The following is a 25659-nucleotide window of genomic DNA, read 5'->3' on the forward strand; positions in this document are numbered from 1 at the left end:
ATGGGGCATGGAGGAAGGGACACAAACGAGAGTCCTGTGATACTGTGTCATCCAGTACATTGGTTGCTCTGCAGCTAAAGCAAACAAATGAGGGGAAACAAACAAGGGCTTATACAAAATTCTTACTGATTGTCCCAGAGACTCTGATACTAGCTAACTAAAATCATGGAAACCTCTATCAAACTTTGACTTTTGGAGAAATTCATTGAAATCACAATGTCAAGCATATGCTACAAGGTTGGGCAGTGTCTCTGTGGAAGGCACCATGTAGGGACCATTTCAACATTATTGGAATTGAGCAAAAATGTGTTTAGACACAAAATTGCTATGAAATCTTTTTGTAGTAATGATTGCACTAGTGATGTGATGCCAAAAGCTGTTAAATTCTGGACATTTGGCAAGGTCTTCAACCTGAGAAGTTTGAGAGCATCCAGCAAAGTAAATATGGTTATATATAAACAACTTTATACTGATGATTATGCTCTTACTAAATACACTTCAGAGGACCTCAGATCATCATAAGAACATAAGAACAGTCATACTGGGTCAGACTAAAGGTCCATCCAGCCCAGTATCCTGTCTACCGACAGTGGCCAATGCCAGGTGCCCCAGAGGGAGTGAACCTAACAGTAATGATCAAGTGATCTCTCTCCTGCCATCCATCTCCACCCTCTGACAAACAGAGGCTAGGGACACCATTCCTTACCCATCCTGGCTAATAGCCATTAATGGACTTAACCTCCATGAATTTATCTAGTTCTCTTTTAAATCCTGTTATAGTCCTAGCCTTCATAACCTCCTCAGGCAAGGAGTTCCGCAGGTTGACTGTGCGCTGTGTGAAGATGAAGTTTGCTGAAGCAGAGGAGAAAATAATGTACTTGGAGTATGAAGAAACCTAAGAAATGTGCTGTGCCAATCTATACCTGAGAGACTATATAAAAACTCCTGTATAATCATTGGTACCGAACTCTTCGCTGTACCATATTTCACCATCATTAACCAAGACATTATTTCCTGAGTTAAAACTAAAATATTCTGCTTGTTGCCCTTTGCAATATAGTTTGAAACAAGCATGGTATCACATAGAGGACCACACTTAACATTTTACCATGCTGTAGTGATTTCCATCTTGACTCTATGGCTGTTAAACATGGACAAATTATAACTGACAGATCAACAATCTGGAAGAAAACTCATCAACAGCATATCAAGAAGTAAGATAAAGTCACAAATAAGATTATCAGAGAGGCTGCAAATTGTATTGAAACAATCCTCATAAAAGCTGTGCTTTACCAGACCAGAGATGCCTTCAGGATAGGGGACACCAGGTTCCCAAAGAAAATGTTGTATAGTGAAATACTAATTAGCAAAATATCAAGATTCAGTTTTATGATGTTATACAACAATGTTCAGGAAAAGAACCTCTCCTGTTATGATAAATATCAGGAGGTGGGAACTTGTTATGGCAAAACAATCAATTTGGTGAGCCAAAGTGTAGAAAGTTTGAGGTTTAGTCAACAGCAAGAAGGAGATTTTGGCATGCAGAGATGACAAGAGTTAGACATCACTGGCAAGCACCACTACATTGTCTGGCCACTCTAGAAGTAAGATGAGAGGCAATGTATATAGTTTAATTAGGCTGCAACTTTATTCACTTAAAATATCTGGAAGTACCTGGCAACAAATAGTACAGTGCATCGTCATCATTTCCTTAAGGCTTTCCACGTAATCCCCAACCTTATCACAGCATCTGCCACCCTCCTCTCATAAGAGTGCTGGGGACTAGAAAAGGAAGGGGGTTGGCTCCCCACTGCGAAAGATGTACCCTCCCTTTCTCAGCTCCATTAAGGGATGCTTTCCCTTACATCCTTTTCCAAGTGGTGCTTGCCAGTGGTGTCTCTTGAAATCTCTGCATGCAAAATCTCCCTCTTGCTGATGACTAATTAGTAAGGCTGCGAGTTTGTGACAGAGATTTTTGCCTTAGCGATATCCGCAGGGTCGGCAGTGGTGCCCCTTTGAGTGCCGCGTTCATGCGCCGGTATATCAGGCGCCACTGACCCTACGAGGGTTAGTCAGAGTGCCTTTCCTTGCATAGCAAGGGCTAGCGGATTCGTCTTCTTTCGAGCCTTAGTGCCTTGTAAATAGTTTGTTTATAGTAGTTAGTGTTGTTAAGTGTAGTTAGCAGTTAAGAGTCCCAGCAAGGACTTTGCCCCAGGCGGGGCATGCCCCAGTCTCCCAGATTTAAGACCTGCACAGACTGCACCAGGCCTATACCTGTGAGTGACCCCCATAGCAGCTACCTCAAGTGCTTGGGGGAATTACACATGAGAGATAAGTGCCCTATTTTTAAAAACTTTTGGCCCAGCATGCAGAAGGAGCGGGATATTCAGTTACAGGCACTCTTCATCCAGCTTCCGTGCAGTCCTGCTAGGATTTGCCAAGTACCTTGGCCAAGGTGCGCAGTGTGCCCCCGACACCAGGCTCTGCCTAGCACCATTCCCCGTCGCCAGTGCCTAAATAAAAAGCTAGGAAGCACATCTCCCTGGCACCAGGCAAGAATGGCCATGGATCATCGGGGAAGAGACCATATTCGGGCTGCCCAGCCACTCTGGAACCATGCATTCGTGCCTCCCCGGTCGGGGCCTTTAGCCCTTGAAAAGTCCACCACTGAGTTCTGGGAGCAGCATAGGGCCTAAGCTCCTGACGGCACCAAACGCCTTCATAAGCTCCCCCAGTGCCAAGAGAGCAAAGGTCTCTGCCCACACCACCGACGCAGCACGTGCCTCAGGAACTGGCAAGGCTCCCCACGAGACAAGCCAGCTGCTAAGACCCTTCAGGGGGCAGTGGATCATCACTGATCCCCGAGATGAAGCAGCGCTCTCCACCTCCGCGCCACAGATTACCAGAATCACAGCCCAGATCCTCTGAGGCTCGCTTCGGTCACCCGCATTGCAATCGCAGTCCCCGCCATCTCGACGCAGATTGCCTAGAGGGAGACGCCGGTCTCCATACTACTGGCACCGTTCATCCTCCCACTGATCACCCTCTTGGCACAGGTCCGGGTCACCTGCCTCGTGGGAGCGCTCCCTGTTGCATCTCCGGACCTCCCGGCACCAGCACCAGTCCCCCCCAATACTGGCACTGATCTCCTTGCTCCCTGCACCGGTTTCCGACGGTGACGGTCAGCAAACAGACTTGGGCGTCGACGGCCCCACCGTGGTCGCCGGAAGGGGATTCCTCCAGCTCAGAAGCACAGTTCAGCCCCTTGCCTAGACTGCACCGATGTCAATGGGCACCCGAGGCCGTGTCAACATAGATGCTGCCACCTTGGCAGCACGGCCAGTGGCCAATGCCATTGGAACGCGTGCGGAGTGTCGGTCATGACGATGCCCACTTCACAGAGAAGGGGCAGGGGCTCAGTGCACGAGGCACAGTCGGAGGTGGAGGCAGAGCAGACTGCACCCACCCCTAAGCCTCCCTCCCCCACTGGGGAAGATGCCCCGGGGCCTGCCCCGGGGCCTTCCCCGGTGGTACAGTCATCGTCATCATCTTCATCCCCAGATGAGGTGGTTGCGGGACCCTCGAGGGCCAGCCCGCTGGACGATTTTAAAGAACCACCAGGCCCTGCTTCATCGGGTGGCCAAGAACTTCGGCCTGGAAGTGGAGGAAATGGCTGAGCAGGCAGACACATTGTTTAATGTCCTGTCAGCCTCTATCCCGGCCCTTGTCGGAATACCAGTGCATGACAGTGTCATCAAGATTGCCAAGACCCTCTGGCAAATCCCCTCATCCACCCCTCCCACCTCAAAAAGGGCTGAAAAAAATACTTTGTCCCAGCCAAAGGGTTTGAATACCTTTTTATCCACCTTCCCCTGGGCTCACTGGTGGTCTCTGCGGCCAGTGAAAAGGATAAGCAAGGTCATACCAGCTCAACCCCAAAAAATAGAGGCCAAAAGATAGGACCTGTTTGGGAGAAAAATGTATTCGACTGCCAGCCTGCAACTTCGGGTAGCAAACCATCAGGCCCTCCTAGGGAGATAAAATTTTAATGTATGGGACCCCCACCCATAAATTCAAGGAGTCCCTCCCGCAGGGTTTGGCCCAGGAATTCAGTACCCTAGTGGCGGAGGGCACTACAGCGGCTTGGTGCTCCTTCCAAATGGCATGGGATGCGGTTGACTCAGTGGCTAGGGTGGTAGCATCGGCGGTGGTTATGAGGCGCAGCTCCTGGCTTCAGACTGCCGGCCTCTCCCAAGAGATGCAGACCTCAATCCAAGACCTCCCATTCGATGGGGTCAGTCTCTTCTGAGAGCAAATAGATGTGAGGCTGCGTGGGTTGAAGGACATGCATATGCTGCAGTCTGAGAGGAAGCAGTTCCAGCCGCCCCCACTGCCTAGGCCTTGGCAATCTTGTTCGGGGTCTGCAAGGAGAAGGGACAGAGACATTAATTCAGCCACCGTTGCCCTTCCTCCTCCTGCTCATCTGTGCAGCCCAGCCCAGCAAAACGCCCCGGGGGCCAGAAGCACTCGTTTTGAGGGTGCAGTTGAGAGTGATGCCCCCGTCACCTCCCAGAATCCACCCCATTCTTTCCTCAACCGTCTTCGTCCCTTCTGTTTGGCCTGGTCACGAGTCACCTTGGACTGTTGGGTGCTGGAGATAACTGCAAGGTGTAACCTTGAGACACTTTCGGCCGCCCCTCCCTCCCACCGCCCCCTCTTTCCTGTCCCTCTTCAGGGACCCTTCTCACAAGCAACTCCTCGTCCAAGAGGTCAAGAACCTCCCTGCGCATGGGAGCGGTAGAGGAGGTCCCTCAGGACGTGACAGGGAAAGGATTCTACTCCCGTTATTTCCTAATCCCAAAAGCAAAAGTGGGCCTCAGACCCATTTTGGACCTGTGACGCCTCAACAAGTCTCTCAAGAAGTTGAAGTTTAGCATGGTCTTACTGGCCTCAATCATCCCCTCCCTGGATCTGGGAGACTGGTACTCTGTCCTCAACTTGGAGGACTCCTATTTCCATATTCCAAGGTTACAGACGGTTCCTCTGTTTCATAGGGGGCGAACACCATTTCCAATTGATGGCGCTGTCCTTTGGCCTGTCATTGGCTCCAAGGATCTTCATGAAATGTATGGTGTCGGTGGCCCCTATCTGAGACATTAAGGGGTCCAGGTCTTTCCATATCTCAATGACTGGCTCATCAAGGGCAGGTCCCGGGAACAAGTACAAAGGAGCCTCTATCTGTTGCGTTCCACCTGCTGCCTGGGCCTTTTAATAAACAAGCAAAAATCCATTTTAAGGACAGTTCAACTAATAGAATTCATCAAGGCTGTTCTCAACTCCATGCGAGCCAGAGCTTCCCTCCGGAGGCTTGCTTTCAGGCCATGTCGGACCTGATCTCCCATGTGAAGAACCACCCGCTCACCACGGCTCACACTTGCCTGCGGTTGTTGGGCCACATGACTGCCTGTACATATGTGGTCAGTCATGCCCGGCTCCACCTCCGGCCTCTGCAAGCATGGCTGGCATCAGTTTACACTGCCAGCAGACACAACCTAAACGGGGTAGTCAGGGTGCCGGATCACATCCTGTCATCCCTGGAGTGGTAGTTGAACCCTGGGTCGATGTTGAAGTGTGTTCCCTTTGTACCCCCGTCCCCATCGCTGACCCTGGTCTCAGATGCTTCGGACCTGGGCTGGGAGCCCATCTGGGTGAGCTCAGCACTCAAGGCCACTGGCTGTGGGATGATTTGGCACTTCACATCAATGTCAGGGAGATAAAGGCAGTTTGCCTGACCTGCCAGGTGTTCTTGCCCCAGCTGAGCGGCAAGGTGGTGTAGATCCTCACGGACAATCCCACTGTGATGTATTACATCAACAGGCAGGGCGGAGCCAGGTCGCCAGCCCTTTGCCAAGAAGCTCTCTGCCTTTAGGAGTTTTGTGTGCAGCATGCCATTCATCTGGTAGCCATGCACCTGTCTGGGACCAGGAATATACTGGCAGATCACCTCAGCAGCACCTTCTCATCTTGCCATGAGTGGTCACTCCATCTGGAGGTGGCCAGTATGATTTTCTGAAAGTGGGGAACTCCCCAGATGGACTTGTCAAGGCGCACTCAACTAGAGCATAAGCGTCATCAGCGGCCTTCTTGGTTGACGTGCCAATCCAAGAGATCTGTAGAGCTGCTACCTGGTCGTCTGTCCACACGTTTACGTCCCATTATGTGCTTACCCAGCAGGCCCGGGATGATGCTGGTTCGGCAGGGCAGTGTTGCAAGCTGCAAGACCATGAACTCCGAGCCCACTTCCATTGGTACTGCTTGTGAGTCACCTAGAATGGAATCGACATGAGCAAGCACTCGAAGAAGAAAAAACAGTTACCTCCCTTTCTTAAGTGTTGTTCTTCAATATGTGCTGCTCATGTCCATTCCATTACCCGCCCTCCTGCCCCTCTGTCACAATTTCCGGCAAGAAGGAACTGAGAGGGCGTAGGCTCAACGGCACCTGATATACCAGTGCACGAGTGAAGCACTCAAGGGGGCGCCACTGCCGACCATATGGATACCACTAAGGCAAAAATCTCCGACAACCGTGCACATGGGCGCGTGCACACCTAGAATGGAATGGACATGAGTAACACATCTTGAAGAACAACAGTTACTAAAAGTAGGTAATGGTTTTTGGGGTTTTTTTGCCGTTGTATCCAATAACCATCTCTCTTCCATAACAAGTTCCTGCACTGGACATCTTCCACAAGTAGGCATCAGCAATTATGCTTGGCTGCCTCCCCCACATTCCTGCTGTGCTTCCATGTATTCACTGATTCTTTCGTTAATATCAGAAAAAAGTATATCCACCCCTTATTTGGATAGGTGTATCCCATCCTCCCTGGGGTGCCCAGTAAGATATGTCCAGATCTGAAATGACCAAACCCCCTTGGTTATGTATGTGTTTAGCCACCTACCTATTTACATACCTCCTAACCTTATCCACCTGTGGAAGTTTCACTGCTCCCTGCACTGCTGTGTTTCAGATTAAATAATCATTGTCCCTGGGAAAAATCCTGGATCTTCCCTCAGATCTGCCTTAGCTCTGTTTATCATGTTGATCCCCTTACACCTTCCCAAATAGTTTTCACTGAGGTGAACAATAATCACATCTGGTGCCTGCTTCTGAGCTGCCAAAGAGCGTATAAGGGACATCAGCTGGTCCCATAGCATACCCCTGTTCCCATGCCAGCTCAAGATTGCCTCACCACCTAGATTCAGCTGCGAACCTCCAGACAACTTGGTGCCTACGTGTCCAGTGTAAAATACTGTTGCTCACAGAGCCACACCACTGCTTGCCTGGACCATGTGCATGATTTTGAAATTTGAAACTGAGAATCAGAGCTAATTTTCCCATCTGGGGTCTCATGTATGTCTTGTATGAATTTGAATGCCATTATCCAATTGCCTGAATCACACTGGCCTCTAGCCTTATTTGGGCAGCACTATTGCAGCTCCAGTCTGGAGCAAGTGGGAACTAAATTCATGCGCCTGTAGCCCTAACTTTATAAGCCCCTTTCTTAAAACTGTAACAGACTGGTATATTGTGAAGGGCCTTCCACCCCCCTGACCAGCTCTCATCACTATATAATTCCTCATTCCATCACCAATAGCATTATGGACTCACCCTGCCCCTTCTCATTGGGTCAAGATGACCAATTGCTCCTCCTACTGTAAATCCCTCCACTCCAAAGCCTTTCCCAACATATCCCTCACCAACCCAGGCACTAGTTCACTGACTCTAAAAGCTTAAAAAATGTTTCCAGGAATGCAGCCTTGAACAAGGCCACTTCCTGTCCGCTTCTGCATATTTGGTTGAGAACTTGCCCCAGATCCCTAAGCGTCTGAACAATGATGGGGATCCTCTCTAGGGCCTGTGTGTTGAGACCACGTCAATAAAAACCTCTGAACTAACTAAAGTATCCACTACAATGATCTGCGATAGCCCCCAATCCTCCTGGTAAATGTAAAGACTGATAGGTGGCTGGAGGTGGTAAATGATGCAAGCCCACAGGTTGTCAGCAATACCATGTACTGAAGTATCTGGTCATCTGGAAATGGCCATATCATAGGCAGGCCCTCCCTCCCCTGAAATTAGACAAAATCTTTAAAAATCCTGTCATAAGCCCTAAATATTTGCAGTGCTACTGATCTTTGTACAACTCTAAGAGCCATCCTCCCCCAGAGTGCTACCATCCTCTGTTTGGGTTCCACGTTGGGTCCTGGTGCCAGGTCCTGAAATCTGTCCACCTGGAAGTGTGAAACAATGCATTGGCTCTGCCATTATCAACCCCAGGCACCTGTTTTGCAAACAAACTTATAGTTGAAGTTTAAACACTGAAGTGCAAATGCCCTTACTCACCTCATAATTCTGGGCAATCTGGAGGACATGGACCACTGCCATGTTGTCATTCCAAAACATGCACTTTCGTTTGTAAAATCTGTTCCCCAAACAGTCACTGCCATGACAACGGGAAATAATTTCAGGACTGTTGTATCCTTTACTATCCCTTTTTTATCCAGTCAGAGAGCCATTTCTGCAATACCACATGCTTTGGTAAAAAATTCCAAAACCTATTCCATCTCATGCATCTGAGTGAATCTTTAAATCTGCCTCGATTATCCATTCCTCCCTCCAAAAAAAGACATTCTGTTCAAATTATTTAGAAGCCGTCACATGCTCCCAAATCCTCATTTCTCTCTTTATTAATTGTTACACAATAGTTGGGTTTTCATAGATGCAGAGAATATCAAGGTTGGAAGGGACCTCAGGAGGTCATCTAGTCCAACCCCCTTGCTCAAAGCAGGACCAATCACCAGACAGATTTTTGCCCCAGATCCCTAAATGGCCCCCTCAAGGATTGAACTCACAACCCTGGGTTTAGCAGGCCAATGCTCAAACCACTGAGCTATCCCTCCACAAATATTCCCATGGTGGCATCTGACAGATCTTGGTAATAGGTTTCTCCAGGACTGCATAGACCTCACACTCTTCTGGTCAACTAGAATGGCAGTGCTCTCCCCCAACTCCAAAATTGGTCCAGCCATTTCCTGCTCCTCCCTGCTCCATACAGGTAAAATTTCCTCCTTTTTCTAGCTCTGGTACCAGTTGCGGGGGAGCCCTCTCCTTGCACAGCTGGAGTGCTTTCCCCGGCAGCTTTTGCATGCTCCAAAGCTGTCTGCTAGTCCCGTCTCTGTGCGACAGGAAGCCTTATTATCCTGTTTCCTGCTGTTCACAATCTTGCTCTCATTCTTGGGCCCTGGGATTGGAGTTTCTCTCTGTTCTTCCAGATTATCTCTTTGAGAATTCCAGGTTTTAAAGGCCAGAGCCTGTAATAGGTATGTTGGGCTGCGCATATACCCAGAGGATCAGTGCCCTGTTACAGGACAGGAATGGGGTAAGGGAAGACATCATCGTTGTTCAGTAGACATTGGGGACAGGTAGGGGGATGGGCAGAGGAATCTTTTAAAGTCTGGTTTTGGAGCTCTTTCATTTGATAATAAGGTATGCTTCCATCAGATTATATATTATCGCTCTTTTATTTTGACTTTTTTGTAGGTATTGAATAAATCTATAGTTCATTAGTTTCTTTTAGTTTCCATTGCAGCATCTGTAGATACATTTATTTAAATCAGTGTTCCTGGCCCAGTGCATATAGTTCCAATTTGCATATAGTTGATTGTTTTTTGTTTAAAATATTTTGTCTGTTTGAAAACTTCTATCTGATATAAAGTCATTGGGGAAAATCCTGGAGCCACTGAAGTCAATGCTGTTGACTCTAACAGAGCCTGGCTTTCACCCATTATCTCATGTTTTGCATCGGTCATGGTCAGCAGAATAGGTTTGCAGGCTTTATTTTATTGACTTGTTTAGATTATTAATTGCCAACCCAGGGTAAAGGTGTTGCAGTATTTCAAGTGCCGTTTCTAGTGTTGCCGGTGGTTGGCTATCCAACTTCTCTGTCCCTCATAGCTCTTGATTTTATGTACCTCCATTTCCAACTACAAATGGTAGACCCAAGATAAGGAACACAACCAATACTACTACAGCTTGCCCTTTATTGTGCACTTCTAATGAAAATAGGCTTGAACCCAGATCATGTTACTAAGGGCCATTAGGATGACTTTATTGACCTTCACAAAAACAGTGGACCTGACATCTGCAGAGTCCTAGTTTGGAGTATGAATGTAATCATCACTTTTCAAATTTGCTGAGATCAACAGCACCAGAAAGCCAGCAAAACAGCATTTCTTTATGTAAGCACTATTGTGTCCAAAATTGAAACTTCTCAAACTTTCCCTCTTTCTTAAATACAGAAAGGAAGAAGATTAGAACATTGACAAAGTTGCTTTTGCTTCCTAGATTTTAAAATGTCACATAAGTTAAAAGAAAACTATATTACTACTTGTCTATGCCACTTGTGTTATAAGAAATCTTTATTGTTGCTTGGTTTATAATAGAATTATAAGTAGAAAAGACCTTTTAGGTATTTTGGCCTATCCACCTACCAGTGCAGGATTGTTGCCTATTGATGTATTGGATTTGGTGTTTGAATTTTGCAATGCTGTTTTAAGGAACTTGCCAAGTATATGTATAAGGCAGAGGTAGCACATATTCACAGGAGTTTAAAAACCAGAAAAGTATGAGGAACGGGCCCAGTTGAACAAGTAACTTGTTCTCTTCTGGGGAAAAAAACAACTTTGAAGTCTTGGAACTATTCAATGTACAAGACAAGCTTCCCTAAGAATTTGTAACTGGCATAACAAGCTTCTAACAGATAAGCTTGTAGCACTATAAGGACCTTACTTTTCATATGGGCAATTGGATAAATTGTTTTTGTTGAAAAGTATTTGGCTTTAGACATAGAGCTGCTTTTGTCACAGACCAGGCATGTCATACATATCTTCATTTTCATTACCAGGTGTTAAAGTTAGATTTCATACCAGTTTTCAATTAAATACCTTATTAAAATTCATTTGAGGAGTAGCTAGTGCATAATGTCTATTACAGCTATGTAGTTTATAAAAATGCTATATTGTAGCTGCCTTTTAAATCTGAACTGCATAGATTAATGTTTTTAAAACACTTAGAGCTCAGTTCTGCCTTTGACAGTGTGTACAAAAGTTGATTTTCCAAAATATTAGGCCATTTGTTCTGAATACTGGAGGGCAGGATAAAGTCCTTAAACTATAGCCTTTCCAAATTTGGATCTGCATTAATGTGCCTTCTTTTGTGAATTCCCCTTCTGACTCCTGTATTGTATAGTAATTTTTTGTATTCATGCAACTTTGCTAGCAGCCACTATGTTCATTTTAAGGAATGCGAAGTTTGAGGTGTGGTGTTTTTTTGTTTGTTTTTTTTGTTTTTGCTGCTTGGGGCGGCAAAAACGCTAGAGCCGGCCCTGGTTCTACCCCTTCTTCCACAGGAACTAGGAAAGGAAGACACTCTTGGGCTGTGTCTACAAGTCCTTTTCTCTTAAAGAATTCTTCTTGGCTTCAAGTGGTACGTCTCCACCAGTGGAAGCAGTAGTAGGAGTGCTAGTATAGACAGATTTCCAGGTGACAGCTGGCATTTTAAACACCATATCCAACCTTGCTCAGAAAAGATCTATATGATATGACACTTAAAACACCCAGAGCCACCCACACTTTGTCTATGCTAGTGTTCCCACCATTACTAACACTGGTGGAGCAGAACCAATGGTAGCAACAGGTGGCGGGTCTAGGTAAAAAATGCATAGTGTAGATGTTTGTCAAAGTACCACTTTAAATGCATGTTTTATAGTGCATGGAGGCTTGCCCCATTCCCTCTGGTGGTCACAACAGGAATTCAGATCTACCATCAGCTGAACCCATAAAACAATACCTTTTGGAACACGTAGAGAGAAACATTTAATTGGCTTATGTAGACTGCTGGATTTCTTAAATGTATAGCAAAGGGATAAATGCTCAGGAAAATACAAATGAGCAACTGATGTCTTGAGCCTTTAAATACTGGCTCAGTGGATCATTTCTGGTCAGATTTTAGGATTATCTGTTGTTCTGCAGCCTTCAGCAAAACAGAAATGATTAATATTGTCCTTCTCAGGATGACTGACAGGCAGCAGCTCCATATAATTCTATCAACACCCAGGATTCAGACCCCACTATGGATTCCTTGTTCTGGTCTTCTCTGTGGCTCATTCATGATATTTCAATTTTCCTTTGCTTTTATTCCAGTGAGAAGACAAAGAAAGAAAACAATTTAAAAATGACATTTTCTGCAAAAAAATCTGAGCATTGTTGATTTAACTGTCTCTTGCCAAGGCAGAACAGAGACTTGGGGGAAGGGTTATCAAGGGAAGCAGATCCTGGTTGGTACTGAAATTATTTACCTTTCACTGGAAGCTGCTGCCAGTCACATTGATAACACATTCATGTCTACACTGGGTAAATGAAGATGTAGAAATCAAAGTAAGATAAATTAAGTACTTTATGCATTGCAGAGAATGGTGGAAATGAGACTTCTAAAACTGAGGTGGCTGTGACAACCTGGATATAACACACTTAACTGCTAATTTATGTGCAGACTCCACATAAAAATTTGGAAATATTTAAGAGATTATGTTTTTGATTATGAATATGATTTGCAATGCCCTTAGATGATGCTTTTCTTTCTATTTTGAGTTTCTTCACAGTGAAGCACACTGTATGAGGTCCATCTAAATAGCTGCAATAAAATGTCTTCAGTGCCTTACTTAGCTAATTAGGCTTTTTATTTGTGGCTTGATTCTCATAAATAAACAGCTTTAGTTATAAAGAAGATTACATTCTCCTGTGGTGGTAGTGGGGGAGGAAGAATGCATATGAACTTTCTGTTCCAAAGCAAAGTAAAAATAAATGTTTACCTAGAGTAGTTTTCTTAAGTTTTATATTAAGGATAATTTCATAATTTACCTGATACGATATGCTTTCACTCATCATTATTACATACCTAAAAACTTAAGCACCAGGAAGAACCCTGCCTTTGTAATTCAGTGATCAAATATCTCATTATTTAATAGATTTAAAGGCTTCCTGCAGTTTTGCTTTTTAGCCTCTTGCTTTACAAAGAGGAAAATCTCCAACAGGGAGAGTCCCTATTTCTGGAAGTGCTATTTTCAAAGAAGTCTTAAATCTGAATTTCAGAAATTCTGAGTGGATAAGCAGTAACTCTGATATCTGGTCAACTGTCACCCTGATTTTTAGTTCCCAGCTTCAGTGCTGTAGCTATTCGCTTCTGTCTTATGCTTAGAGGGACCATGCCATGAAAGCCAAAGCAGGTGACTAAATATTGTCCTTTCGAAGAAACACCTCAATATTTTACAAATAAAGGTCAATTGTTTACAAGATGTGACAATAGGATCTTTTTAGCTTATAGCATGTAACATCTGGTCTTACTGGTCTATAATGTGACTCCTAATGAGTTTCAACCATACAACTTTAAAATGAACAATTCTTCATCTCACAATTCCCCTTGAGAGAAAGCCACAAAGAAAAAGATCTTAAAATATAACCCAACTCAAAACTGTAACTCCGATCAAAAATGTATTGTAAGTTAAATCAAACTAATCAAATCCTAGTCAATGAACACTGACTGAACCTATTTGGTAAACACTAACTGTAGCCATGAGAAGACGAGAGTCTGTCTTCCACTGAACTGGTCAATGGCAATCAGTCTTTATCGTTGGCTTAGTGAGAATAAAAGATGAAGGTGATGTTTAATAAAAACATACAATGGATGGTCTTTTACAGAGTGAAAAGTAAAAGCAGTCAGGAGCTTGCAAATTAAATGTCTGATCTATTACAAAGCAGACATGCATGAGAAGAGCTGTAATATAATTAATTTAAATACTGTAACAGCTAAAAGGCAAAATAATGTAATGTATTCTCCAGGTAATAGCTTCAATTTACTGCATATTTTAGAGGCATATTTTGGGTGAAATATGTATGGCATAGGGCAAAGTATTTAAGTGTATGTAACCAACTAGAGTGAGTTTGTTTGTATTAGTGACCTTTAATGTGTCCAACCTGTGCAGTGAATAGGGATCCTGCAAGATAATGGTATGTGGTCATGTTAATAAATACTCTATCCTAAATATAAAATCACTCCTGATAAAATTTGCTGATGACACAAGGGTTGGAAGAGTGGTAAATGATGATGAGGGTAGGGCAATCAGAGCAATCTGGATTGCTTGGTGAACTGGGCCCATTAAAGCAACATATATGTTAATGAGCCAAATGCAAAGTTATGCACCTAGGAGCAAAGAATACAGACCATACCTACAGAAAGGGGACCTGTATCCAGGAAAGAATCTAGGGGTCATAATGGACAAACACCTGAACATGAGCTTCCCTGTGTGATGCTATAGCAAAAGGGCTATCCTGGGATGTATAAACAGGAGAGTAGTGAGTAGGGAGGTAGGTGCATTGGTGAAACTGGCAGTGGAGTATTATGCCTAGTTCTGATGTCAACATTTTAAAAACTATGTTGAAAAACTGAAGTGAGTGCAGAAAAGAGCTACAAAAATTATATGGGGGGAGAAAAAGGTTTGAGATATCAAAGTGCTTGGTTTCTTTGACTCCTTAGGTGAAGGATAACTTTGAGGTTCTTGCCCCCTGTTTTTATAGTCAAGTAAACCTTTGAAATGTATTATTTGAAAAGTAAGCTCAGACACAGTTTCTTTCTCCTGCTGGGGTGTAGACGCTAGGCTGTCTTCTCCCCCACTTGTTAGCTGATATCTTTGTTTACCTTATATGTACATGTACCTTCATTGTCTTCCCGACGATCAGGCTGGTCAGACAAGCAAATACACATTCCTTTATCTATGGCAAGCAATGCATAAGACCAGTCTGCCCAAAACATTTTAAGAACCTAATTCTAGCGCATATTTGTAACACCCCGTACATATGCCATGCAGTGATTTTCAGGACCAGCTGTTTACCAGTTTGTATATACCTAACATGTCACCTTTTAGATACTTATTGCCCCAAGTCACTATTGTCATAATCTGTATGTCAGGCCTGACAAGAGTTGCTGACATAGACTAGCAAACCACCTCCCCCCAACATTGATGCAGTAGGTTTAGCCACTGGCTACTCCAGACATCCATTTACAGTCCCCCTGAACTACAGACTCCCAATTATGCTCTTTTTTCCCAGAGGTAAACTGGGGTTCTGCTCCTCCCTTTGCAGTTTGTGCTCACCAAATGCTTTAGCTTCACACAGGCATCAGCTGCTTTTTGGAAAGAATTCAGAGGCTTATCCCAAATACCTTGTCCGATCTCTTCAGAACATATGCGCAGGAACTGTTCCTATGTGAAAAGGTCAAACAATTGGTCATAATTCTCTGCCCCTTCCCCTTGACCCATTTTCTCATCCAATCACACAATGTATACACACATTCCCTATGACTCATCTTGTCATTAATTCTGACATCTCTAAATTTCACTCTATACACTTGAGGAGTAATTTGAAAATTTTGCAGTACAACCTTTTTAAACTCATATTTCAAAGCCTGTTCAATTGGCATTTCATTAAATATATGTAATGCTTTACCCAAGAGCTTAGTAAACAAAATTGGGACTTTCTTGTCCTCTGGAACTTTATGTACTTTGCAGAGTCTTTCAAAAGTGGTAAGGAATTAGTCTATTTTTCTGTACGCAGAACACAGCTTATCCAAGCTTGGTGTTCCTTGGGGAGAGAGAGTACCCGTGGGCTGTGGAACCTGTCCATCCCTTTTCTCCATTCTTAGATTATATGGCCCCCTAGCCCTGCTAAGGTTTCCTTTTCTTTCAGCTCCATGGATTATTGGTGAGCAACTGCTTCTGCTTCCAGGGCCCGCTTGTGTGCTGCTTCTTGCCCGTTCGGTTCACTTCCCATTGTTGGTATTCACACGCTCTCGTTGTCTGGTTTCCCATTTCTGGTGTGCTCATCGTCCTTGCTCAGCCTCTCATTTTAGGCTTTTTGCTCCTTTTCTAAACTAGCCAGCTCTAACTTTGCTGATGTTTCACTGTCACTCATTTTAAATGTCCTCTGTTCTGTTTCCACACCTGAAATAAACAGAAAATAATAAAACTGTAACTTTTCTGTGATTGTTCCCAGCCTTTTCACTTGGGTGGGAATCACTTAAAACTATTTTACTAGTGCTTGAATTGTAAACCTCAGTCAAATAGCAAGCTGTGTGTCAATCCTGTTCAACTATGCCAATGGGAAGCTTTGGGGTTCACCTAGGCCAGTAAGGGGTTCAGTCACCACCTGCTTTTTAACTCTTGGTGCTAGGATGCTGTACTGCTGTTGCTCAGAGCCCTGACACCAACCAGCATACAAACATGCTGGCCACACCCTGGCTTCCACTGCCCAGTTACTCTTTGCTGGGGAACCTCAACAGCAGTTCCAGCCCTGAGTTCTTCCCCCCCAAAAGTCTTTCTTTGCAGTACTTTGTTTGAAGCGGAGGGTTTGTCAGCCCCAGTTAAGTTAATAAACTGCTATGTACTTAGTCTCTCTGTAAAGGAGCAGAAAACTTGATAAGGTTTTGTGGGTGACACAGTAAGAAGGGCAGAGCATTGCAGAGAGGCATTTTTGGGGAGAAGTTGGGACTGGGAGGGTTTTGGTGTCACCCTGCAAGGCGTAACCAGGCGTGTGGAAGGCTATTGTGCTGAGCATGCTGTTGCTGTCAGTGCTCTGAACCAAGGCGGCACAACACAGAGGCACCCACGGTACAGGGCAAGTGATGATAAAACCCCTTCCTGGTCTGGGCTGAACCCCAGAGTGTCGCAGCGCATGCATAAGGGAGCAGAGCAAAGGTTATACATGCAACCTTTAAACTGGCGCTTCCTGATGTGAATGCTTTCTGCCTCTGTCCTTTCCAAGATCTGATTGAATGAGTCATCCATACGAACCTTCCAAGATTATTCTATATGTAGAGTCAAAAATTCCTGTCCTTTGTGAAAGTGTTCAAACTTTAGAAAACAAACACATCAAACACATTGGGCAGGGACTAGACATGATGGAGAATTTTAGAAAGGTGAACATTTGGCAAACAATTTTAAAAAGTCCTATGGATTATTCCAGTTGTATAATACTTGCCCTTACCCACTCAACACAGATTTTTTTTAAGGATAATCTGGTTTGATTTTGGATAGCACGTTGACATATCATGGTAATGGAACTGTTGTATTTGAAAGAAATTTGATCTTGCCTCATTTATTTGAATATCCCAAACATTTCAAAATTACACATTTTGCTTCCTTTGGAATGGTTCTTAAAAAGACACGGTCAGATTTTTAATTTTTGGCTTTTGCCCTCCTTTGGTCTGCATAATATTTTGTTAAAAGTTTGAAATAAGATTGCTTTTCATACCTTTTGTCCTTTTTCCCCTCCGGCAAACAAGTATCCATTACATACCCTACACATAAGCATATGCTTGGACCCCCACACTGCCCACATGTGCAGATGTTTGCAAACTGTTCAGTATTTGAGAAGGATGAATACCTAAGCTTCATGTTAAGTGAGTGCAGTTTTGACTTGAACAGTGCTCCTTGTGCAGGGATTTCTCCATGTTTATGAGCTTACAAGATCAGAGTCTTAGTAACTTCTTTCAGGATAGTATTGGGAATTGACTTACCACTTTTCTTCTTTACTGATCTATGTAAGTATAATTTTCTTCTCAGCTTCAGAATTGCAGTTTTATAAATAAATACATATTTCAGATTAAAAGGCTATTCCTCTCTCAACCTGATACTCTTCACACTCCTCTGTACAGGGCCATCCACATTGTTAGTGCTATCTAAGTAACAAGGATGATGATTTAAGTATCATAAGGTTATGAATTCTAAACATCCTTTTTAAAATCGAAAGAAATAACATCTTAAAGTTTGGGGCTTAAGAAATGTGTCACTCATTTAAGTCTTATTAATCTTCTTGGTATGTATCAAGTTGTTCTAAGTCTCCTTTGATTCAAAATGTAGTCTGAAAGAATAAACTCCATTTTAATACTGTCCAAAATCAACATTTTACCAAAAATCATTTAACAATGGGTCTCACATTAAATATTACCTCTTTGGCATGCAAATGCTTCTAAACCAGATTTCTCATTTGGCATCAAAAGGGTTGATTTAAACGTTTGCAATACTATTTCATACCAATCCAGGAAAAAGTAATAAGTAAATTCAGACTGAATCATTTGAACCATATTTTGCATAGTTTGAAAAAGAAAATTAGCACTAAGACTTTGATACTATCTTTCTCTTTACTGCTGCTAATCAAGTATAAATTGAATTCAGAAAGTTGTGGTTATTCACTTCACATGACCCCTGCTGGGAGATTTAGAGTTTCATGCAGCTTCATCTTGCTACAGACCACATATGATTGACATAATTAATCAAAGATTATACCACTAATCGGCAACAGAACACAACACAGCAGAGAGAACTCAATTAAAGCTTCTTATCCTCCAATTTGAAAGATCAGTCATGTGAGAGCTCAAAACTCAGCTTCCTATTTTTGCTTAAGACCATAATTATTTAACTTCTATATTTGCTTCTGCAGGGTAGTTTAGCTAAATTCATTTAAAAATCATGCCTTCCTTGCTGTATCGGGATTTAACACTTTGATTCCTGCATCTGATTATTTTCAAAGAAATATCAAAATCTGTTTAAAACTAATATTCAACAGGCTGAAGTTGAAGCTTCAGGACAAAGACGTGTCTCACTAAAACTTTGCCTCTGGGACTTAGGGCTGGTCTACACTGGGGGGGGGGGGGATCGATCCAAGATACGTAACTTCAGCTACGCGAATAGCGTAGTCGAAGTATCTTGGATCGAATGACCTGGGGTCCAGACGGCGCGGGATCGACGGCCGCGGCTCCCCCGTCGACTGTGCTACCGCCGCTCGCTCTGGTGGAGTTCCGGAGTCGACGGTGAGCGCGTTCGGGGAGCGATATATCGCGTCTTAACGAGACGCGATATAACGATCCCGGATAAATCGATTGCTACCCGCCGTATCGGCGGGTAGTGAAGACGTACCCTTAACTACCAGTACTTCTAGGACTGAAAAAGGAAAACTGTGGTGACCTTAGAAACTAAGGGTCAAATTCACCCTTACAGAGCAATCAGGCTTTGTGCTGGGAACGGTGTGGCATTTCAGCTGCTTTTCTACCCTGAGTTTGGGGGCAGCTGCCCATCCATGGAGTTTTGGGACCACGGAATCTGCCCTTCAGTACCTGGCATTTTTTACTAAAACTGCCAGCAAGAGGGTGAGCAATAATAATTCTTACAGAATGCACCCAGAATTTTACCAGAAGGACAGGTCCCTGGCCTGTGGAGTTTACAGTCTGAGTAGATGGGATATGGCAGAGAGAAGTCGTGGGTAGAGGACAAGAGGAAAGTGTAACAAAAATAAGGCTGAATTTGCTTTGGAGGTTCTGCTTGTCCTTTTTTGCAGGGAGGCAGTACTATGGGGTGAACGAGAGAGAAGGGAATAGTAACAAAGAGATTGTGGGGATGGAAGAGAGGAACAGGGAGATAGATGGAAGATGAAGGAATGGAAAGGGTGAGAGCATGAAGGAGAAAACAATGGAGAGGAGCTTGTTGTGTTGGTTGGCAGTAGGAGTGGTTTGGTAGCTGGAGATAGGTGGAAGAAAGTTTTGATCAGGCAGCCAGCTGGCAACAGTAGAGCATCCAGAGTTTTAGTGGCAAAAGTCTGATGGGTTGAGGAGCCTGGTGTGGGTTACAGGTCTGTGGGTGGTGGTGGAATGTGGACCCCAAGGCGCTGGAGTTCTGTTGTTGAGATCTGGGCTGCAGTTTGGAAACTTATTGAGCAAATATAGCGATTTTTAGCAAAACAAGTTGTAGCAGGCAGCAGCTTAGTTAGACATATTTTCCCCTCTGACCGAACTCATTGTGCTTTAAATTTAAATTCTATATCTCTTAATTATTTCCCTAAGCTTCATTCTCCTCCTAATACAAGCATAGGGAAAACTACTGTAAAAGCCTGTAAATGTTTGACAGCTTATACTTGGTTACTGTACTTCAGATCTTCAGTAGTAGGTGACAACAAAGGGACTAAAAGGAAGAGAATAAATCCAGAAATGGTCTAAATTGGTAAAGCTTATAGGTATTTTTCTATTTATCTCACAGTAACTGTGTGACTTTCTGCTGAAAAGGGGAAAAAATATTTTCTCCAAATGTTTAAGGTACAGTATGTTCTTGTTCAGCTCCCTTACAAAAGGCTGCATTGACTTGTTTCAAGCTTCACATTGTTTGAAATCTTACTTTAAAAGGCTTTTCAGCTCATAATGATACAAGAGACAGCTTTAAACTCATTAAGCTTATGCACAAATGAGTTGCTTAAGGACACGGGTCAGTGGGCCAGTTACCAGGATGGCTTTTTGTTATTGCCCCTTTAGATTAGTGATTGAGAAGCATTAAGACAAATAATATTGACTAAAGTGATTTTAGCATAGTTTACAGAGCTAAAGTCACTACATCTTAACTTGGTAGGCCATCATGAGTGCAATAAACAACTACAGTAGTGTTACTTGTTTGTCTTATCAAATATAGTGGATGCACGTTGATCTTTGCTAAAGGATATTTATGTTAAATAATTCTTGTGGGTTATATAGCTGTAAACATTTTTGTATGTTGTGCTGTGAGGACTTCAGCATTTTGGTTTTTTTTTACAGGATGTGCATTTTGCTAATATTAAAATTGGGAAATTAATAAGGTCTTTTTAAAAGGATAATAATAAAATGCTCATAGGGGTGTGTGCATGTGTGACCACAGCACAGTTATAGCATAGGAAATGTGGGCTGGAGACTCGTGGAAACATTGAAGAGGGGAAAGTCAGAAGAGTCAGTTGCATAATTCTTTATTAGAAGGTTAGGATTGCTTCACTAACTTCTGTCCTTTTTGTCTTGGAAAACAATTTTTGCTTGTTTTGACTACAGCTGAAATGTGTCATATTTTGATTTGGTTTAACAAACAAAACTTGTGATTCAGCTGTTTACTATGCCAAAATAACTATGTGCCAGTATCACTGAGCATGCCAATACTACTCTGGAGATAGTGCTTGTTGTAATAAGTCTCTTTGTCCTGCAATAATAATTAGTTTTTTTTTTAATTATTTGTGCTGGAGGGTCAAAATTTAAAAACTACCCATAATTATATATCTAACAAGAACCCTCCACCCCCATCAGACGCTGACAGCTTTTGGTCAGGTTCTGGTCTAAAACAGTTCATAAACTAGTTTCCCTTTAAATGTAAATAATTAACCAAAAGGTCTTTCCTGTAAAGACAAATAAGGGATAGATAAGTGTAATATTGTATGTATCTCTTCATTGCAGAGGACTGACCCGCAGCTCCTTGCCCAGTTCTACTATGCAGATGAAGAACTAAATCAAGTAGCAGCTGAACTGGACTGTTTGGATGGAAGAAAAGACCCACAAAGATGCACATTGCTAGTCAACCAATTCCGCTCTTGTCAGGTAACCAGAATGGCACAGTCTCAGATATGTTTTATCTTGTTTTGTTTACACGGATTTATTGCCTAGTTTTATTGCCTAGTTTTCGGAATTTTAACTAAATCCTTAAGAAACATGCCTTTGATAAATGGAATTCCTACTTAAACTAAAGTTGTTTCACATTTGCTCTCAAAGAATTGTGCATAAACAAAATCTACAAACAGCTGCTCATGAATTAAAGATTTGTAAATATGTATACAATAAAGTTTAGATACTTTTCGCATATGAAATATTGTATACCATGGTCAGAGTTTACCAGTGGTTACCAAAATTTGGAATCTGAGATATTGCAGGATTTCAGACACTACCATATAGTAACTTCTTTTCTAAATGTTGAAGTTTTTAATAGTATTCACTGTTTAAAATTACCTAAACTTCAAATTACATGACAGGAGTAGCTTCCCATCAGTCACTTATGTAGATGCGGGGGAAATGATTGGCTTTTCAATTAGATCTTAAGTTTTGGAGAAAATATGGTCTGTTTAATGCAAAGAGCCTTGAAGATAAGAAGGGACAACTAAGGTTTCCTTACTTCTACTGCACAAAGCAAGGCATTTCAGCTGTAAGCAGTATTCAGAACCAGAGTCTTTCTATGGGTTTACTAACATATCTGCTTTGTATATAACATCTGTTTTTATTTAAAAAGTGAATCAGGATATTACTTACTGAAACTATGGTCTTTTTTTGTAAGTGAGATCCTGTGGCAAAAAGCTGAGAGATCGCAAAGATCAATTAGATTAGAGGTCTCAAACTCCTGGCCGGCGGGCCATCTGCAGCCCGTGAACCACCCCAATGTGGCCTGCGGGGCTCCAGCAGTTTTGGGGCTGAGTCTCTCCCTTGGCCCCACCTGCTGCTCCCGGGCGCTCCCCCTCCAGGGGCCCCGGCAGTGCAGCGAAGCTGAGCGGTGTCTGCCTGCTCACTCCAATGGCTGCCAGCCCAGCCCTGGGGCAGGGCGGAGTTATGCCTCCATTCGCTGCCCTCGCCCCAAGCACCCCTGCAGCCAATGGGATGCTGCAGGGGTGGTTCCTGGGGCCAACAGCTCATGGAGGTCTCCTGACCCGACCCGCCTTGGAGCCCCAGGTAAGCGCCGATCCCCCAACCTCCTCCCAGAGCCTGCATCCCAACCCCCTCCCCACATACCCCCTCGCGCCCCCAAACTCTCTCCCAGAGCCTGCAACCCCTTCCCCCACATACCCTCCTGCCCCCAAACTCCCTCCCAGAGCCTGTACCCCTCCTGCTCCTCCGGCACTCCTACCCCCTGCCCAAGCCCAGAGCCTGCACCCAGCACCCAAACTCCCTCCCAGAGCCTGCACCCCAATCCCCTATCCCAGACCACCTCCCCCACCCAAACTCCCTCCCAGAGCCTTAGGCAGGTGGGGGGTGGAGTTTTTGGGAGGGTGAAGTTTTGGGGGGCAGGTTCTGGGCGGCATGAGTGATATTATTGGCCCACTGGCAGGATTTGAGGATTGGCACTGGCCCTAAGGTAAATTGAGTTTGAGACCCCTGAATTAGATCATTGTAGTAGGGTCCTTGGTGGGGTCGGTGGCCTGGTTGTTAGCATCCGCTAAGCTGGGGGAGGATAGTGGTAGGGGAGCCCGGGCCTGTCCACTCCAATAAGTTCCGACCCAGGGCCCTAGCAGAGTCAGCAGCATTGAACCCTAGGGTGGTTGTGGATCCTCTGTTACACCCTCACTGGGTTGCTTCATGCCATTACTCTCTCCACTTCTGGTCTCAGATAAGAAGAAAGAAAAAAAATTAAAAGGAAACCAAATCATCAGTCCCAGACCAACCCAGACCCAGAGTTCTCCATGCTCAGTGGCAAGAACTTCCCTTTCTAAGCATACACTTTTTGGCAAGGTCAAGTGAGGTGAATGAAAGTCCTCAGTGGAATGTGAGAATAGAATGGATAGGAATAAAACTTCATTTACACCTCTGCCAAATTAAAAAGAAGAGGAATGCTAAAGAGAATGTATTGACTAGCTTTTTTGCTGGAATTGCTTACTGTTCCTATGATCAATAAGACCACTAAGACTTGCAAAAAAGAGTTGCTAACTTGGTGAAAAATACCATCCATTAATCAGGTTAAAATGACATTGAAGAGCAATGTACCATCAGGATACCAAGCACCCATATTAAGTGAGCTGAATCTAGGGACATAGGGAAAAAAGAGTAATGTACTGTGTGCTCTCCTTTCTGGCATCTCTTTAAAAGAAGGCCTGCAAAAGTTTTTGAGAGAATGTTTCCATAGAAGCAGCTCATGTTCAAATTACCATAATTACCTCAGGAGGGATTTCACCAAAGTTTTATATTTATCACCTTAGTTTGCTTTTGCAGTTTCTCAAAGTTTGCTATTATGCTATCACCAGTGAACAGTGGTGGATTGTGGCGTATGGCTGCAGGGAGACAGCAAGTCTAGTATAAGGCAATATTGCAGGGTGGCTGTAGACTTCACTATTCTTATTTTTAAAAGAAACCTTTAAATGTGCACAACATTGAAAAAGGACAACTAACTTTAAGGCAGGCCCAATTCCTGAAGAGTGGAAGTAGTCACCAAATCAGTGCATTACCACAGTAGAGCAGTAAGTCAAAAGAGCAATTCTTAGGACCCGATCACACACAAAAAAGTTGCCATCCCTACTAATTAGATGCATGTAGTCAAGGATGCCACATTTTGTCTTAACTTATCTTTACAGTTGTTACATTTAACAGAAGTGACAGTCACCTAGTCATACAGGAAATGTCATACTGGGGTAGAACCCTGGTCAGTTCCGTTGACTATATCCTCTAATGACATCCCATGCTGTGACACTAATACTTTCCTGGTGACTTTTATGCTTAGGTTCAGTTGTCAAACAAAATTGCTGCTACCAGAGCAGTCGATCATAAGAGCAGAAAGACTTGAAAATGCTTACACTTTCTATGCATGGCTTGATGCAAGATGCCAGAATCTTTGCAGAAATTGCCACTTTAATGATGTGCTACAGGAAAGATCACACCGTAGTTCAATGGCATATGAAATAATTATATTTCTTAATTAGAACTATTTTAAACTTATTTTTATAGCCTCCAAAATGTTCTAGGTGTTTTACAAAAACAGGTCTCTTCTTGAAGAGCCTTCTGTCTAAAAAGACAAAGTTGCAAGAGAAAGATTTATGCTTCTTTTTAATGGTTTATAAGAAATTAGAGGACTGTTGCTTGAGGAACTGTGGAAAGATTTTTTTTTTTTTGAGCAGGTACTTGGGAATAAGGATGGGAGGACTTTCCAGCATCTGAGAAGACATGAAGGTGGTTGTGAAAGAAAGGGGAACCAAGGTCCAATTTTTGTATCAAAAATATTTTACTGCAAGTATATATGTATGAAAATATCTCAGCATAAACTTAGCATTTATAGCAAGGAAGTGTGTGATTTTTATTAATGATACTGAACATTTTAAAAACATACTATTTTAATTTCCTCAGGAGATACTTTTCAACAGGACCTTGGAAACAGCAGAGCTTAGTTTACCAGATTCCCAGGCTTTGTATGATGCGCTTTTCTGTTAATGTCTAGTACCTGAATTTCCATCATTTCTGCTTTCCGTAGCCCACTACCGGGTTATCCCCACAATCTCATTTAGAAAAGTTGACTGAGACATGATTTCAGCATGAGCTTGATTTGCCCTTTTTTTTTTTTTTTTTTTTTTTCTTGCGCTTGTTTTCTTTTTTTTTTTTTTTTGTACTTTGTTTCTAGCACTGGTATCCTTTGTCTTTTTAGCTAGTTTCAGAATTAATTCATGAGATTGATCTCTCCTCCTTGTTCTTGGGCTGTTTGTCTTTAACAAATTAGATTGACAGTGCCTGCTTAATTAGCAAGTGTCATTCTTAAACTTAATACCATCTTTTCTTAAATAGAAAGAAAATATCCTTTCTGACTGATGGCAGATTCATAATAGACCAACAGATTTTACTAACCTTTATTCTTTTGAGGAAAAGACTGTATTTTATTTTAGAAGATCCTTCAGAGGTTTAAACTTAATAAAGATCTATGTCTAGACTTCTCAGTTTTGGATCTAAGGTTTTTAAAAGAGCTCCTAGTTATT

General features: G+C 43.2%; 1 protein-coding gene across 3 annotated transcripts in view; it reads left to right on the top strand.

Annotated features, from left to right (window-relative positions):
• Nucleotides 1–25659, top strand: part of ZFYVE28 (zinc finger FYVE-type containing 28) — a 288813-nt gene that overhangs the window by 142880 nt on the left and 120274 nt on the right. For all 3 annotated transcript variants that reach the window (XR_003369620.2, XR_003369619.2, XM_026648078.2), the window contains exon 2: nucleotides 21404–21544. Coding sequence is in view for 1 of the 3 variants with exons in the window: in XM_026648078.2 (XP_026503863.1) it covers nucleotides 21404–21544 (141 nt within the window). In the remaining 2 variants the exon portion in view is untranslated. The remainder of the gene's footprint in view (nucleotides 1–21403; nucleotides 21545–25659) is intronic.

The sequence above is a fragment of the Terrapene carolina genome, unplaced genomic scaffold, assembly GCF_002925995.2.
Source record: "Terrapene carolina triunguis isolate 2854851 unplaced genomic scaffold, T_m_triunguis-2.0 Scaffold66, whole genome shotgun sequence".
NCBI lineage: Eukaryota > Metazoa > Chordata > Testudines > Emydidae > Terrapene > Terrapene triunguis.